Genomic DNA, 19,561 nt, shown 5'->3' on the forward strand with positions numbered 1-19,561 from the left:
GTAATTAATCTTCTCTAAAATGTTTGCGTACACGAATGATTTGGCATATTTGGTAAACTAAATATAATATTTGAAAGTGTCAACAGCTGTTTACTGTAAGTTAAATTTGAGTTATATTTAATAAATATTACCATTATTTTCTCAAATTAAAACATTTTTCGCGAATCTTCAAAAATGCTCTTTTTGGAAGAACCTTCGTCTGATTATTAAATTAACATTAAAAAAGGAAATAGTGGAATTCGTTCTGCCATTTTCAAGATTAGCGCTTAGCGACACATTTGGTGATTCATTTTTATTTAAAACATATACATTGATTTATGTTGAAAAAAATTGTAACATAGACCTTTAATGCATTGTTTATTCATTTACCTGACCAGACATTTAACCAGATATGCCATGATAACACTAGTTAACCTAAAGTAACTATGTTGTAAAGTTTTGTATTTAACTTTATTCCAAATATTCTTTTTCAATTATTTTGTTTACCATATTAACTGGTTTAACCTAATTAAAAATACTTATGTTAGTGATTTTGTAACAAGAAAAAATATGGGTTTTTGATAATTTATTGAAACAATGTTCTTATTTATTACTAAGTAGAAAAACATGTTATGTTTTTGTTATGTTTTTATGTATTTTGTTCCATAGGATAACATATAATTTGTTGAGCCTTTTCTGACATTTTGGTCTATTACATGATTTGAGATTTTTCCACGACAGCGTTTCTACGTTACAATTCTAGTAGTTCATTTCATAAAACATTTAAATTATTCACTGACACGTATACATGCATTTTTTGTAATTTATTATATGGCGTCATCAAAACTTACCACACAGGTGATTGACAAACCTATTCTGTCCTTGTCTCAGTCTATCTACAGGGTATCTGAAGAACTAAATATGCTGTAAGTTTTCGAAGTTTTGCACGTAACAGCATCTCAGGGAGATATAGAAACTCCTCTTCTGCCTGTTTATCTTTCTTTAGCAGAATATCGCGAGACAAAACTAAGCCAAACTTTAAATAATGTATGACATTTTATTTCTAAAAAAAAGATGAAGCTCGGCAAAGGTGGATATCTCTCTTCATGGCGTTTAGGTAAGCCAATAAATAAAAAAACAGTACTCATTGGCTAACCAAAAACAGGTTCCACCTTTAGAGTATCTAGGAAGCGAAATTATTAGTTTTAATTTTACATAAAACTTCTGCTAAGATTGTTATACAAAGTACTAGTATTTTGGGTTATACAAAGATGCGATAAAAACACATACTGCAAATATGATGAAGCTTACCCAAAAGTGGAAAACCTAGAGTTCTTTGATTTAATTGAAGTGATCATAAAACACGATAAGCAAGCATCTTACATTGGTGGTGAAGCTATGCTATTTGAAGCTTCGCAAGCAATACAATGTTTTACCAACAAATACATCAAACAGAGCTACAAACTGTTAGAGAGGTATTACTGATTTATTTGAAAATTGATAGAAATAAAATTACTGTAAATTATTATGTCTCACATACAGATAACCACATACTACAATGTATACTCATGCTCGGCACACAGGCACACAGCAGTAATGAAGACCCACCTTCTCCGGGGAGGCGATGGGGGCCGGCACGTGGTTGTTGCCGGGATGGATGCTGGCGGGGCTGATGGAGGAGGGGTCGGGCTGTCTCAGTCTCTCGTTCTCTATGATTGTGGTCGTTGTGGGCTCGTTGGTCAGTCGTCTAAAGCAAAATATTCACGTATATTAATGAAGGTACGTAGTTTACATTATGAATAAATTTTCATTTGAGAGGGATCATCTCGCCTGTCCCGACATCGTTATTCAATAGAAGATATATCGGAAGGCGATGGAATATTATCAGATTATTAACCCAGCAGTAGTTAAACGATCTGACGAGTTTTGGATATCACGCTAATCAATAAGATGAGCAAGCAGAGCAAACACATTGCGAAATTAGAAATATTTATTTACAAACTAGAATAACTCGACGAACAACGGCACATAACAAAAGCTTCAGTGACTGAAAATTCAAAGCGACGTGGACTGCATATTTCAATTCTGTTGCTTTCAATCTATGCAACTAAATGATGATATGCGCAAAGGATTTGGCAAAGGATTTTAAGTGTTTTTATCCTATTATTATTTATTACGTCATTTCTTATATACCTACTTTTAAAAACACAAATTACACCATACGCATGCTTTTTATATGTGTTGTGTAATAATAAGTCTCATTGTCAAATAGAAGAAATTTCTCATATAATGATTATGATTGAAAGCTCCATTATTTTTTATTTTCAAGAATAAAATAATGATATCTTCATCATAAGTTTGTATTATTTCCAGGATAAATTTTTAATTACAAAAATTTATTTATTTAAAGGAAATACATGAAAATGAGCGGATTTTACAGCTATTTTAACATAAAGGTTGGAAAATAAATTAAAGTATTCATCAAAATTCGTTAAATAACTTTAAATTATTTAATTGGTGTTCAAACATTATTTTTATTTTTGTAATTAAAAAAACAATGGAGTAATAAAAATAAATAATTTTGAAAAGATGCAGGAAGTCGTTGTAAAGCCCTTGGCAGTGACGGATTAATCATTTCATTTTCGTAGTCGGTGATTTGGACCTTCCTTTTGTTATTTTGCAGCTTCAGCACAAGACTCAGCACCCTGGAGACTGGGAGCAGCACGATTTGTCAAAGATAGTGCAAAGACTAATGGTTGCACACAAAGAAAGTGCCACGGCTGTTAATGGTAAAATATGACGCAATTCTACATAGCGCCAACCGCATTGTGCGGGGGCGCTACTATTAGAACTGAATTTGTCTTTGTATTGCCAAAAAGTGCTTTTTTAAAAGTGAAAATACGAATAAAAGTTTAATAATAATACAAAATATTGAGCCTGTTGTGCTCTAGGGATTTTTAAACTAATATTAATACAAAAATAATAACTTTCAAGTATGAATTCGTGTATTAAATTAAGGAGTTGAAATAAATTTATTTAATCAATTAATGTATTTGATTAGTAAATATTTTACATAAAATCAATCAAATTGTTATAATAGTTACTTAAAACAATATGATCTGCTGAAGGAGTTGAAATAGGGACATAAAAACATTAGAGAGCAGTTGAGACTGTCGGTACTTCTGTTAACAACGCTATTTGTTTACCAAAAAGAACAAAGCTAATCAAAAGTAGATTGTGAGTGGATGGGGACGGCCCGCTCTGGAATGGCTGCTGTATAAAGTATGCAAGAGTCCGGGTTTCAGGTACCGGCTGCTTGGGCTGCCTTTGCGTGCAGTCTGACCGAGCAAAACGTACTTATATAATCGTAACGCACGTTATTTAGCTTTATACAGCGTATTTGTCTTTTTTACCTTTGGAATCCCTGTCACTTAAAACTTATTAAACCGCTTAGTTACAGGTGATGAATTACTGATGGGCATAAACAAATTAAGTTTCATACAAGTCATATTTTCGTTGCCTCATATTTGAAAACAAGACGAAAAGTGTATAAGTCGATATTTGGTAAAAATATCCTATAGCACATTATATGAAAGTGATAAATTACCTAAAATTGTTTGATTGTTGCTTTGAAACCTTTAAATTTAGGTAGAATAATTTTTTTCTAGTAGGTTTTTTTGCTTTTTTAAGCACTCATTATTTAAAATATTTATTCAAATGGAGGTAAAATTTACGACCTACTAATCTGGACAATATAATGGCATATTTAAGAACTTACATAGTTTTATTATAAGTGAAATATTCATTTGTTACTTCCAATGTAGTATATATTATGTATTGTTAAATGTCGTTCCAGTCAGACTAGAGATACTATGATTTGTCACAGTGCCTCTATTCTGACTGGTTTCAACTAAAATTTGAGTGGGAACTGAACCATAGGAACTCCTTTCTAGAAGTATGATACATAATGTTCTCTTAGAGATAATTTGTTTACAAACTATACAGATAAAACATTTTGTTTTTTGTAGAAAATATTAGGTGTAGTCAGTGAGAGCGTAGCCTATATAATACGTTACAAATCGTCAACGATGTGTAATATTCATATATTATATGTTGGTAAGACTGGCAGCATTAATTTGTATTACCTATAAAAATGTACCTAGATCATATGGCAAAAGTTTGGATTACTAACTTTAAAACTTATTCAACATCCTCACATACATTTTTCACTTCATTGCCAATTTTATCCACTGTCAACAGCATTGTCAGGTAGGGGTAGATGCTAGTTATATAACATAACTCACCGAAATTATATAACGCCTTAGACTTTAAAACAAAGTTTAAGACGCTTTGGGAGTTGGTGCATTTTGAACAAAATCTGCTATTTTGTGTTTATGAATGATTGTTCTGTTTTTCCAAGTTCGGTAGCTAACTCAGCCTCTTGTCTCATATCTGTGTACGCCTCAGCCCCTTATTAGGGCAAATTTTTATAAGCAAAATGAAAGCACAATGAGTGTTTCCAAAATGTATAGACTTGGAAGAGTCAACTTTTTAAATGTTGGTCAACATGAGTTCATGATATTCATGTTAGCAATTATTCGAACCGATTAATTGTATAACTAGAACACTGTCAAAAATTATTAAATGACATTTTAGCTTGAGGTTTAGTTTTCTCAGGTCACCTTTGGTCCATACTCCTTGCTCTGACAGGATCCTCTTCATCGCCCTCTTCTGCCGTCGGAGGTGTGAGGTGGCGCGACTGAGCGAACCGTAGACCCCGACCCCTCAGCGGCATACGCAGCGACTGCCGGAATGACTGCCGTGCTCGGTCGACTGCAAGTCCCAATACCATTTGATTATAACCATGCTATTTTACAGTAATTTTTTTATTAATTTAAACAACTTCGTAATTTGGCTTAAGCAATCAACATCTAACTTTAAATCGGCCCATTAACAATGTAACATGCGCATCCTACAGACATTGTTATATTTGTATTGATGTATCAAGATAACAACCAGCACTATGCAGTTTTTCTGATATCGTCTTGTGAAAACACTACCTCATTTCATAATCAAGACAACATTTGGAGGTTTGTTTAGAAACATATTATATATTATTTAGGTACAATACCTAAAATTATTTGCTTGTTCATATTGAATTGTGTAACATATTAAACGGTAGGATTTACCCCTAAACATGATTATATCCCAATCAATACCTTAATTTACTTCGTAAACTATATGTACACATAGATGCTAATTATTATCATTCATTTATAAATTGATTTGGTTTTACACTTGTAAAAATGTGATCTGTAAAAATCCCACTTTTGTAAAATAGTTATTAAAACTATAAGTATCAGATTGTACAGCTAAAAGCACTTTACATTTTACCTTGGAAATACCATTGTATCTATAAAGTTCTGAGAATATTAAGCTGTTAGTAATGAAAATGGAAACTCTGATGTAGTAGATTGTTATGTAAACATCTAAACATAGTTAAAACTGAGAAACGTTATGCATATTTTGAAGTCTACATTACGTTAAAAGTGCTAATTATTTTATAGGAAATATAAAAATATGTCCACTAGATTCGATCTCTAGAACTCTCGAAGAGGAGTAAAAATACATATTTATCAAATAAAGCATGTCATAATACGAAATAAACTAGATATAAAATAAATCAAGGCAATTACGTGGATGAGTCACAGGTTCATAGAATTCATGCAGTTTTATCGCTTTTGAATGCTTGTTAAAGTAAGTATGAAAATGTTAAAATTATTAAAACGGGAATGAATCCAAATGAATATATATATATATAAAGTAAACAGTGAAAAACTTTATAATGTCTTTTAGTTAACACATCCAAAAAAAAGAGATGAAAGAAAGGCGTGTCTGGTACAATCATATAAAAATAAGACATTCATTTTTGATACGACTTGTTCAAATATGGGTTAGATCAGGAGTTCAGAGGCACGAGGTCAAATTCAGCCCACCTGAAAACAGAATGACTAAATCATTGCAGTACTAAGTAGCACCTGCAACATCATCGGCAATAAGTAGATCTTAATAGCAAACGTGACAACGATACTTATTTTTTTTCGTTTACAAAATCTTTTGAGTGACTGCATCCATTTAGATTTATTCGTGTAGTCTCAAGTTTTGTAGAACATATTTTATCCGTGTTCATTAATTACAAACGCTCTCTAGACACCATGTTTGTGACACCATGTTGTTTGACTTTGGATTAATACAAAATATGTAAACCACGCTCATAATGCATTAAAGTTTCTCACTATTGATAGATATGTAGTACCTCAAAATATTATTTTCTTACTCATACTGTTTAAGATTAATAAAGACATTCTAATAATTATAAATAATAATATTCCCATTTCAAAATAATTCATATTTAACTACTAAGGCTCTTAATGCTATTCAATACAACAAAACACACGCCTAAGTTATACAAACGCCTTCCTGAAAATTGATTAGAGAAGTTTCCACACGTCTTTTGAAGTTAAGGCAGATAGATTGTGTCAATATGCATCACATTGTTTTAACTCCATTGTGTAAAACTTATACATAAGCTTGTCATTTGTTTTCATGTTCCGGGAGCTAGAACGATTTATTTGAGATTAAATTTAAGACAAATTATCGATTCAGTGAATTCAAAAGATTTTACTCCAATTTTCATTATTTAGGTATTATATATCATGAAATTATCATCTTCAAAGTATTTCGCTAACTGATACTTTCTAAACGTACGAAAAAACTTGGGTTAGTTGAGAAAATGTTTTTTTTTATTACATATTTAGTACAGGTGGAAAAGGACTGAACAAGATGCTAATTGCCTACCAGTCCCAAATTTATGAAGAAAAGTAACGATAACTTTCTGTATAGATAGAAGGTAAGGAGAAAATATACCTCAAAATAGTTTGCTGTTACGCAATGATATATCAGTGGGTTAAAAATAATTTGCCCTTGAGATCTTTACCCATATATTTTAAAGATAGTTATTAGAATTTATATACTTGATCTTGAATCCCACTAATAATATAAATGCGAAAGTTTGAATGTTTGGATATTTGGATGTTTGGAGATTTGTCCTCGAATCACGCTGAAACTGCTATACGGATTGTGCTGAAATTTGGAACAGTTATAGCTTTTGGTCTTAATTAAAATTTAGAGTGCTTTTTACCACCCATAACACATTCATTTCACCAAATAAAGTCGAATTCAAATTGAAAAATTAGTTTGTTTATATTCGAATGTTATGATAAGAACGAAACGTAATAACGTTTCATAATTCAAATTGAACTGGCACTAAATAGCTGTTGACAGCTGTAATTTGACAAACTTTCTGAAACATCTGTTTACATTGCTAATGAAAATAAAAAGATAATGGCGGGCGACTTATTATGCCAAAACACCAGGGGGTGAATTTAAACGACCAGAACAGACCCATATTGACCGCAGCAACTTTTTAGTTGTACGATACACTTTCGTCATTGGGATAAAAAGGCTAACTCTTATTGTTACTGAAGCCATCGAAGAACTTCAATAAATTATCATGGAATGTGGGAAGGAAATACTAATCTTATAAAAACTGTTTCACTTTACGACTTCAGGATCCCAAACCTCTGTTCTTTAAACTTAAATCTACATTGGATCAGGAGATTGAAACAGCTTTGAGTGACTATCGATTATCTCTAGACTGTTTATTATGTCATAGAAAAAGAATACATAGATATATTGTCCAGTTTTTCAACAGAAAATTGCTTGCGAAGCGGTGGGTAACTGCTAGTTCCAAATAAATTTAAGAATATTACTACATGTAATCATTGGTTTCATGAAAAAACAAGTATTTATTAGGAATAAACATCACTATAACTGTTTAAAAGAAGATAAATGTTGGTTGCTCTGTTCAACCTTCTTTTATTCATTCTTGACATCTACGAATAGTTAAATATGACCTTTTGTTCTTCTAGTGTAGAGTAATCTAGAAAGTGGACTAATTTGTTACATTTAAAGATTAGCCTAAAAGTATTTTAACACAGAGTTTTAAAATGTATCCATAGTTTAATTTTTGAACTTTTAAAATACTACATAATAACTAAAACAGCACGTTTATAGCGCTGTTAACATTGGTATAGTAGGTTATTAAAGCTATTTACTGATCACTATTTTAAGTTGATTTAGCTGTTGAATATCTATGAATCTGTCAATAAAGTCACTTTTAATGCGGAAATTCACTAAGGATAAACGCTGGAAGCTGCATTGCTTTATTGAGTTTGACACACTTTTTACTGTTCCACAGTTATTGACTTGTTTAAACTCTTAGATAGGAAAATATTTAAAGTTTAATAGTTTCTCATAAAATACAGTTTCCAATATTGTTTAAATTATAAGTTTACCAAACTCAAGCATTTAGAATTAAGTACTCAATATTTATCTTATTAAATAATAAAAATTCACACCTTTTACTTTACGAGCCAAATAGGCTTTGCTTCAAATGAACTAAAGTGAATTTCTCTGGACTCCTCAGAAAGAATTTATCGTTACATATTTTTAAGCATCAATAGCTACGAATGTATTAACTTGAAACAGTAAAAGAATTGTCTAGAGTAAAGTAGTTAATTTCGTAGATCAAGACTGGCAACTTTAGTGTGTATTGTGAATTTGGTTTTTATCAACTCTACTAGAATCGCCTAATACATTGAAGCTTACTTCTATACATCTCTTTGAAGATATTTTTTGTAATAGTTAAAATAACAGTGGTACTATCATCGTACTTGTTTATGTATTTATTTATGTAAATAATCTTTTTATTTTGGACTACATTCATTAAATTTGCAAATATAAGACACTCGTGCAATTACTAAAATTGATTTGTAGTAGATAGTTCTACATGTTTTGTACTATTAGCTGTACACATTGGACAATTCTTGGTTTCTTAGAACATCTTTCACCTGGTCTTATTTGTGCATAAACTTATATACAGAAAAATAAGATATAAAAATTTCCATCTGATGAAAGAGTCGTTATTCGTGAACGTCTGTGACACTAGTGCAGGGGTTGTGTTATTCCATTTCACTTTTGGTCACAAATTGAGGAGAATTAATCTTCTCTTTCAGGGTTAATGTTACCTGGACGGTAATAATGATATAACTCATTACATGATATAACTGGGGTCCACAAACATGTATGGAATACATTGCTGGAAGCATTAGTCACAAATAGCAGAAACATTACTCCTGTACTATGCATTGTTTATTCATATAAGTTGTTTTAACTCACTCTGTTATGGGACGAATGAGCTAGCTTCTTGTTAATTGCTAATAAAAAATGGGTTTGAATATTGAAAAGTAGTTACGTTTTATAGTCTTAGTGGTATGAACAAGTATGTAATGTACGCTACATTGGACATTTCAAGTTCACATGTTGGAAAGTGTTAATGTGGCTGTCACATAGGCAACATTATTATATACTGAATTACCTGTGATGTGTCATAATTTGGAGAAAACGTAACGGATAATATTTATCTAAACTAAATGACTAAATCTAATTTCCTAGAGTTTAGACCTGTAAAACACACAACACCGGCATAGACCAACACGATCGTCACAGGCGAAGCCCCTCAATGGACTGAGGCTAAACTTATAACCTGCCCATCAACTGCCAGCGATATTGAGTTTTATTTTCATAACCGAAGCTTGAACTTATATCTTAGACCACATAAAGCTATTTTACACGGTATATTTTGATTCTATAGTAAGATTTTTCAACGTTGATTATTTAAAAGTGTTTAGATACAATATTAGACAGGAATATTTCATATTTAATATTTGTATAGAATGTCAATAGATGTATTGATACCAACTTATGAGTGTTTGACCAATGTAGAATATTTTTAATACATAATAAATTAGTTAAAAATAAAATATGTTTCTGTGTAAATGATATCTTTGCTATAATATTATCTGATAAGTTGAAATAGGAATGGAACTAACATATAATTTTAGAAGACTTAAATATAGCGTGTGTTTCAAAAACTGAATACAGAAAAAATGAACATCACATCACTTGAAATTATAGGCAATTGTGTAATCAGGTCTAAATAAAATAGCTGAAGATGAAAATTTGAATTCTATATAGTATTTAAACCAGTTAGAAATTTAGTTAAGTGACACAGTTTTTTATAAAAAATAATTATCTTTAGAGAGGTTTTAAAAACCGTCGCCTTTAAACTAAATTAGGTTAACAACATAATTACTTTATATCATAGTTCAGTATAAGAAAATTACTCAACAGAGCTGTACTGTAATGTACTTATTATAAATAAATATTTCAAGTGTTTTTATTGTGTATGTTTCATTTAGGTCTGATTTTAAAATGTTCTAAATAGCCTACTTTACGCGACTGTAGTTTCATGTGGATTGATAAAAATTACTCTTTTCTGTATTTATTTATTTAAACTGTTTCCCATTACACAACTAGATACAATATTGATATAAATAAACACATTGATTGATACGTAAATAAACGTAATAGAGTATTTAACGAAAATAAAAGTTTAAAATAACAAATATGTAGGGTTAATTTAATTAAAACTACTTGATGGAAACAATGGTAAAATAAATGTTTTAAAGAACAGCAAAAGTATTCTAAAAAATTACAAAAACGGGAAACAATAAATATAAATCGGGTAAAACAATAACAGACTTAACAAAAAACGACAGGTAAAAAGTCAATGTTGAATGCGTTTCTCACTCTAAGAGAAGAGGGAAAAGTGTTATACTATACGAGGGAAAGAGAAAAGTTAAGGCTTCAGGTGGCGTTTGAGACATTCCCTGTAGGCTCCCATCAGCTGGCCGAAAATGTCAGCACTACTCCCAGCTCGTTGGCGTTGTTGAGAAGACGAGAAATACATCGGTGTTGACCATTTGTAGTGGGGTGGAATCGTTTAGCAATGAGGGTCGTGGATCGAGTTTTTTGGCACTTTAAAATCAATGGAGTCTAGAATCTCCCCAAGTCCCCAAGCAATTTGTAGAGGAACGTCTGTTCAAAAATTAATCTCCATTGACCAAGAGTCTAGAATCCAAAGAAGAGTTGAAGATCATTAACTGGTACTTTAGAGTGACGGAAGCCCATGTGTGTCCCAACCAGACGTACCAACCTCATTTTGAATTATATCCAAAGGATCAGTGTGTATCCTTATGTAGAGTCACCAGGCAACATATACGTACTCCAATAGTAGGCGCACGTAGAGCGTGATCAGAGTAGAAGGTGAAGTAGTTTCGGGGTGATCTGAAGATGAACCCAAGGTTTTGACATGCTTTGCTGGAGATATAATGTATGTGTTCCGTAGGATTCCAAGATGACAGCACCACAGCTCCTGTATTCTGCGAAGTTATCGTAAAAGAGTAACAAAAAACAATATTTTCAAACCAAAAACTTATTAAACCATTTTATCGTTCACAAATATTAACGAAGACTAAAATTAAATTCGGGCATCTAAGAGATTTAAGGTACAACCTGACGTAGTACACGTAAAAAAGAATAATTTTAAATCGAATATTTTCTATAACCAGTTGTAAATGTTACATGTTTCACAAGATATCGTTAATATCCACTTACTCTAAGTAAGGAATAGTAAATGTTTGTAAATAGTAAATAGTGTAAGTTTTTGTAAATGATCACTTATTTTAATTCAGCATATATGCTTCATAATTGGTTTGCAGTTCTAAATAAAATGCACCAGAATATTACTAAATTATTTTTTTATAAAAGCAAATTTGATAGTATAATCGTAAGGCAAACTCGTAAAAATGTTTATAATTCTGTGTATGTTGAGCCTCGTAAAAAAATAAACTTTAGAAAGCTTAACTAATTTAGCAAATAGATTTGTTTGATTAGTTTGTAAACTTGCATTTTTGCTAGACAAAACAAAAAGTCTTAAGTTTCACTGCGACAAAAGTCAAACTGTAAATTAATTTAAACTTTTATTCCATTCGTTCATCAAGCAACGAGTACTAAATGTGATTGTTGCTGCTTCTCTACTCTAGGGACGAATTCGTGTTGGTAACTTCTCCCGTGTGTCTTTCTGCTTCTGGCCCGAATTACTCTTTTTGTTTGATTAATTTTTCCTTGGTCAATGAATTTATAGATATGCTTTGTGATCGCAAACTGTGTCATATTTACAATTAAGATATAGGTTAATTTATAATTATGCAAAATGTTTTAATAGCTGAGTAGATATTTCATTCTCATCGTCTAAGATTGGAATTATTAGTTGATTTATCCAACAAGTACTAACTTATTAATTTTGTAAATTTGCGTATCAGTACTATTTGTATAACTTACACTTGCTGAGGCGATGATTGGACGCCGGCTCATCCACATAAGGCTGCGGGTTAGTCAGGTCCTCGAAGTTGATGATGTAGAGACAGATGTCATCCACTTCACTCTTCACAGGAGCTATGACCTCGCTACATAGGAACTTGGTACCTGAAACATACATAAGATTTTGTTAATATAACATTGTAATATAAAAAATCAGAGTTGATGACGTAAACACACATGTTATGCACCTCACAGCATCTATGACCTCGCTACATAGGAATTTGGTACCTGAAACGTACATCAGATATTGGTACTAGAACATTGTAATATATAACATCATAGTTGATGATGTAGACACAAATGTCATCCAATTCACTCTTTACAGCATTTATGCCCTCTCTCCTTAAGAATTTGGTATCTGAAAGATACATGAGATTTTGATACTATAACATTAAAATGTATAACATAAAAGGTGCTGATGTCGATTAAGATATCACTTTATTCTTTAAGGAAACTGTAAAGTTCTCAGATAGAAATTTTGTAATTGGAAAGACACATTTGGTTCTGTTACTATAACATTATATCATTGAAGTTTATGAATGAAAGTTAATCATTTTGAACCTCACTTCACTCATCAATTGCCTTTTTTTTACTTAGTACTTGAAAAACACGTATGATTTTGTTACTATAACAACATATTACCTCGAGTTTATGAATCATAGATAGATATCCATGTAGAAACTTTAACCATAGGTTGATAAAACAGTCGCCATTGTACCTACTCTTAAAATTTAGCTGTGTATTTTCGCTTCTGTGTCCAGACAGAAAGAGCATTCAGAAACTTCATCCGTAATATTAGCAAGACCAAAAATAGAGATATGATCTCTATAAATAATTGTTACACTATTAATTTAATTTAAGATAATCCAGTCCATTTGGCGAGTTTGGGATGCACCTTCACCTCTAAATTTTTTAGCGGATTAAACAATATCTTTGGGTTGGTCTTCATATTTAATTTTTTGAAGTGAAAACTTCTTTAGGCGCGTTGAGCGTTTTGGTAGAGGGTAAAATCCTCGGTTCGCGTCACCGACATGCTAAAAACATTACAATTAATACAAATCTAAGAATAACAAATATATCGAAAATACCAAGTGGTTTCCATGGAAACGTTAATAATCTTTGGAAAATTTGTTTATTCTATTTTAGTCACTTTGTGCTATTTATGATATATTAAACGCCTACGTTGTACATTAAGTATTAAAGTGTAGAATACATAAGTAAAGTTAAATTGACCACGTGGGAAGTTCAACTTGTGTGTACTGGATTTTGTTTATTTAAGTGAATTTTTAATTTGACTATTATTGTAATTAATTTAATTGAAGGATTACTGTTTATTTATTGAATTTAAATTCATTGACTTCAGTATAAAAGTGAGTATGAAACATATTAATATTTTTATACAGATAAATGAATAATGAAAACAACGAATATATTTTTAAACATTTTTAATATTTGTACGAATATTTGTATTTAAAATTTAGCATTATTCATTTTAATTATGTTTTTAATATTTAACCTCTTCATCATGAAATGAGTATTATTACGGTATAAGATTTATCTTACTAGCGTGGTAAAATAGATTTCTAGTTATTTGATAATATTTTTTCGTGGATTTTAAAATTTTAAAATTAAAAAAATGTTATAATAATTTTAGATTTTATGAAATATGTTCATTTATTGTAAAATTCAATTTTACGAAGTTATTGTTTGTGTAATTTGTTAGATATAAAATACGTGCTTTGTTATTTTTTTGCCAAATAATTATTTGTGAACTTATATAATTTAATTTCACTATTAGAAAAAAATATTGTAACATAATTAAAATCTCTAAGTTTTAATTACTCTCAACTTAATAGTTGCGTTTTCACTTCTATCGGCAGTCCCACGACTGCTAATTTTTTTTCTATTCCAAATAGTTCTCCCTTCCATGTTGATTCTATGCTCAAATTTTGTCATTATTTATATTTAAGAGAAATAAAATATTAAATTTCTTTTTAAGGGAGATTTGGAGAAGGTAGTCCCCATCTTATTTCTGTTAGGTTTATATTGAACCCTATTGAACAAAATAATTGGAACCCTGATTATATAGGGTTCCAATTAGGATTATATACGTAAGTGATCCCACAGCTTATAAGAACCCTTTTTTGTAAGATCTGAAAAGGAGTGAGTATCTAGTTTAAGCTTGTTACTGACGATGGATGCTTTGTAAGGACAGCAGGAGTTTGGACATTTGCATAATTATATGTTAAATTTTAGAACACTACGTTTATAGGATTGAAATATATCTTGCGTCTCTGGTGTATAAAAATATAAGATAAGGTCCTAAATAGATTGGTCTAAAAGCAGCAAGTTATATAACTGAATTTTTGACGTACAAGATAGTTTGCTGAAATTTTAACTTGTAGGTATTTGAATGTGTGGTAAGCTCGTTGCTATAGTTTTTTTAGTTTGTAAGTTTTTATTTGTGTAATTGACCTATTGTCTAGGGTTTTTACACTTGATGGAGAGGATAGATCCACGAAACTCCTACATAAGGAGGATAGTGTCCTACTTTAAAACATAACGATAAGAAATGAGTGATTGTTATGGTAAAAGATGAAAAAGATAGATCGATTACATTTTGTCCTTAGTGTGACTGTTAAAAAGGTTGCTCAAAATATTCCTACTCACATGGCCCACTCCATTAGCAAATTATTGATAAAATATGTACTAATTTTATAAAATAAAATTTAAATAAGCTAATTACATGAGATAATATAGATTATTGAATTTCAGTGTGGCACGATATAAGATTTATCCTTAAAATATAACAATCATGTAACAGTGGTCAAACTGGCTTGACAAAACCTCTCAGGTTCCCATGTGTAAAACTGACACTGAAACACCCTCCATATAACATTTTTAGGTGTGATTTCAGTTTAATATAGTAGACCAATTTAATAAACCAATACAGTAGATTATCGAAGCATCAGTAGAACGTAACGAAATGCTATTCACAGATAGGCGGATGGATTGCCTACCCACAAAACCAATAGAGTTCTTCCTCGGATCAAGAGGAAACTATTTACATGTTTCAAGTCTTTAGAACAATTCAATTAAGATTTATCTCACAGTAATATAGAAAGACGACAACTAGATAGACACACAATGCTTAGACCCAAAATTCAATACAGTTACAGTTAAAGTTAGTCTTGTTTGGGCTAGAGAAACATGTGTAGTAAGTTTGAAGTCTTTAGGACATTTCTATCGAGAGTTCTATCGCATATACAGACTGACTTTTGACTTTTTGACCCCAAAATAAATTGAATTACTCCTTGTTTCATGAACAAGCTATGCATCAAACTTCAAATATCTAGGACCTGTCTGTAAACAATTATCGTACAGCAATAACGAAAAATAAACGGTCCAGTTATAGGCACGCCCAGTTCTTTGACCTTTAGACTCAAACATTGATAAGTGTATTATTTTGGCCAAGAGAAATATTTACAAAAATTCAAATCTCCAGAAAAATTCTATTAAGAGTTATCGCACATATGTATAGACAGATAGAAAGTTAGACGGACAGACCTCGAAATCAATACAGTTCTTTCTCGAACCAAGAGGAAACTATGCTCTAAATATTAAGCTCTAGAATCTTTCTGTCAAGAATTGTCTCAGGCGGACAGACAGTCGGGTAACGAAATGGTTTTATTGATGCCCTGCCTGGTTCTTTATAATGGTTTGAATATATTATTTTTCCTTTATTTGTATTCAGAGGTTAAGTGGTAGAAGGAACTTTAAATTCTAACGCTGTATCTATATTACAGGCATTTTTCATTCCATTTTATATCATAAAATTGCGTAAGGCAAAATCATTTATTCCTTCACCAAATCATATGGTCAGAAAAATCAATACTTTCTTTTGGCAATTGGCGTTTTAGATAATAAAACGTTCAATACATCTTTTTATGGGACTAAATATGTTGAAATTAATATTTCTTCAATAGTTTTTTATTTTCCGTTCAACAAATCTACCACAATTTACAAGTCAATTATATAAGTAACTCTACAGGAATTTGTATTTGTATCCACACACTCATTTATGGATGCAATATATTTTTGACGGAAACAAGAGAATTTAAATGTTTAATCTTATTTACGTAATTGGTTTATGATTATACTCAAGTTGTCTTGATTGAAAATCAATTTCATCAAAGCATCGGCTCCACAAGTGGACTCCAACTTGGAGCACTTCTTGGCAAGCTACTTTGAGGGCTTAGAAACTTTAATCATAGTTTGATATATCACTGCTTACATACAGTTTCCTCTTCATTATAAACCTGCTTACTCTCAAATTTTCTAATTTGTATAGACAGCTTTTTCGTAGACAGAACAGCAATCAGCGTGAAAATTTAAAGTAAAACTGCTAATTAGTTACCCTATTTTATTAATCTACTCCATTACCTAGTTAATAAATAATACATAGAATGGGTATTACTTTTCAGATTTATATTCCAAAGTTATCCATCATCCAAATCATTTTAAGTAGCATATGTTGTTTATTATGCTTTCCTATAAATATTTTTATTACTAGCACAATTTTTTATAAAATGCAGTTTTACAAAATATAGCTTTGCTGTTGTAAAAGTAGCTCCTAATTTATTTTAGCAATATATAAATCATAAATGTCACAGCCTTAATCTTTCGGCATGTGGTTAATGTTTGCTGTAAAAATGCCAAGGTGTATGTAGTTAAAAGGTATTGATGAGGATAAAACTTTTAACAATTCAAATCAATACTTCAAAATAAAATTTATTATGTTTATAAATAAATAGAAAAATAATACTTGAAAATTCAGAACAAAATAATATCTATTCCTTAAAGTTTTTCGATATTGCATAATAATAGCATATATCATTTTATACTCTGATATTTTCAGAAACGCAGAATAAAACTTTATTCAATATCGTATGAAAATATAAATATTTTAAGCGTTATAAATTTTACTTCCATATATTTTAAATTTAGAATGTAGAAACATATTTATGAGAGAAAACATAAGTATGTTGATTTTGAAAGATCAAATTAATAGTATTCAACTTTATTTTCCTTTAGAACATGTTTTAAGCGATCCTTATATTTTTCATCATATATAATATATATTGATTACACACTTTTGATTTGTCAAAAAATATTTTATTCACTTCATAATATTATAAGTACAACATATTTTTATAAGAAAATCGAGTTGTGATCGGATATAAACATTTTGATTGGGTAAATATATTTTACTGAGCATTTAACTCTGTCAACCTAGGTTTATGGTGAGAATTAATTACTTTTCTTCTATATGTAACATTAACTTTTTTATTAAACTTCTTTGATGGGGAGAATTAGAGATTTAATATTAATATATACGTCTTCGTTTTTTAGCCACAGTCCGTTTTAGCAACCTTGCCTTTCAAGTTTGTGTGGTCCAATAAAATTATTTAAAGTTCTTAGCAAAACACAAAGTCCCGAGATCATATACGGAAAAAGAGGTTATGTGATAATGTTCCGTAATTTGTGACAGTTGGGTCTATTGCGAAAACATGTAAAAGTTACTTGTGCCGATTAAGTTATCACCGAGTTTCCAATAAAGTTACGAGAACACTACCGACAAACTCAGCATCCCTTACGTACATTGACATACAGTTTAGTAGAAACACATTTTTTCTTAAAAAAGTTCAAACCCTTAGTAACAATTTTAATGAGTCATCTTATAGTATCAATCAAATAAACATTGTGGTTAGTAATACTCAAAATTTATTTTGCCTATTGCATTAAAAGTGTTTCTTAATTTTCTAACGGGAATTCTGACAAAAGTATAATTTGGTTATTTCAAAACAGCAAAAAATTGTTCTGTTGAATTAAATGTATATGATCATATATATATATATATATATATATATATATATATATATATATATATATATATAAAATAATAATTCAACGTGTTTCATTTATTATATAATGATTGCCGTTTATGTAAACTAAATGTTTGTTGTTTTCTTTGGTATCTAATAAACATGTGGAATGTTTATTTTAAATGGTCTGAATAACTGTTCTTTTCACAAAACCTATTACCATTGCAATCAATGCACAAAAACCACACAGATCTGCAATCAAGAAAGATCGAGGTTTCTCATCATTTAAACTTGTTTTATGATATTAGAACACCGAAATTAAATTTTATTTGTTATAGCTTATTTCTTATTATTAATAAATGTTTATTTTTTGATAGTATTTTGTTGTTGCAAATCTTTTACTTAAAAACGAAAGAAAATATAATCTATGTATCAATATTTAATAAAAGTTAACTGTAAATAAAATGCAATATTTTAAGGCAAATTAGGATTAAAGCAAGTTAAAATTCCGAATTGCCATGAAGTATAAAAAGGTACCAAAGATCCAGTCTAAATCCTAACGTAATTGGTTAGTATTATATTTACAAAAGTGTTTGGATAACAAAGTTTACATTTTGAAAAACGTTTTCTCGTCATATTGCACCTTTTTATATTTTCTAAAATAAATTAGGTGTTTTAGGTGTTTTGTAGCAGATTTTTGTGTATTAAATTTGCATGCGATTGGTTAAATTCCGCCCAATTGTATTTAATAATAAAATTTCTCTTCAGGCAGCTAAGAGAGGGAGATACTATAACTTAAAATTAAATAAATTGAAACAAATTATATTACAATATTTGAGTGTATAATGCGCTCTCAGAAATATTTAACTCGAGTGCACATGTAAATATTTCTTGGAGTTTGAGGATGATTACTCCCATCAGTAGTTTTAACGGTTGATCATTTGCAATGATTTATCGTCTGGATAGCCGGATAATGCGACTTGGTTATCATAAAAATAATATCCTTTTCGTGACAATTTACAGTCCTTTTTAGTACAAGTATACTATTGCTGTCAATATTCAACATATTTCAGTGCTGAAACTTACTCCTAATTTGCCATTGGATACTAATCTGGAATATAACAGTCACAGAGTGGACTACATAAGATTTGCCAGATAGCTTTGAGTGCCTGACAGTAGGCCTGATATATCACAAGTATAGTGCAGTGGTGGCCGTGCTGCGTGCAATATATTGATTGCTTGGCAGGCACGCGTGCCCAGGTCATTGACCCTGCCGCTGCCACCTCCAGCCT

General features: G+C 30.5%; 1 protein-coding gene across 12 annotated transcripts in view; it reads right to left on the bottom strand.

Annotated features, from left to right (window-relative positions):
* Positions 1-19,561, bottom strand: part of LOC124362807 (potassium voltage-gated channel subfamily H member 6) — a 608,699-nt gene that overhangs the window by 346,809 nt on the left and 242,329 nt on the right. For all 12 annotated transcript variants that reach the window (XM_046817627.1, XM_046817628.1, XM_046817624.1 and 9 more), the window contains exons 3-5: positions 12,346-12,489; positions 4,662-4,812; positions 1,588-1,726 (exon numbers count right to left, since the gene is read on the bottom strand). In XM_046817627.1, coding sequence (XP_046673583.1) covers positions 1,588-1,726; positions 4,662-4,812; positions 12,346-12,489 — 434 coding nt within the window. The remainder of the gene's footprint in view (positions 1-1,587; positions 1,727-4,661; positions 4,813-12,345; positions 12,490-19,561) is intronic.

Source organism: Homalodisca vitripennis, chromosome 5, assembly GCF_021130785.1.
Source record: "Homalodisca vitripennis isolate AUS2020 chromosome 5, UT_GWSS_2.1, whole genome shotgun sequence".
In the NCBI taxonomy this organism is placed as follows: domain Eukaryota; kingdom Metazoa; phylum Arthropoda; class Insecta; order Hemiptera; family Cicadellidae; genus Homalodisca; species Homalodisca vitripennis.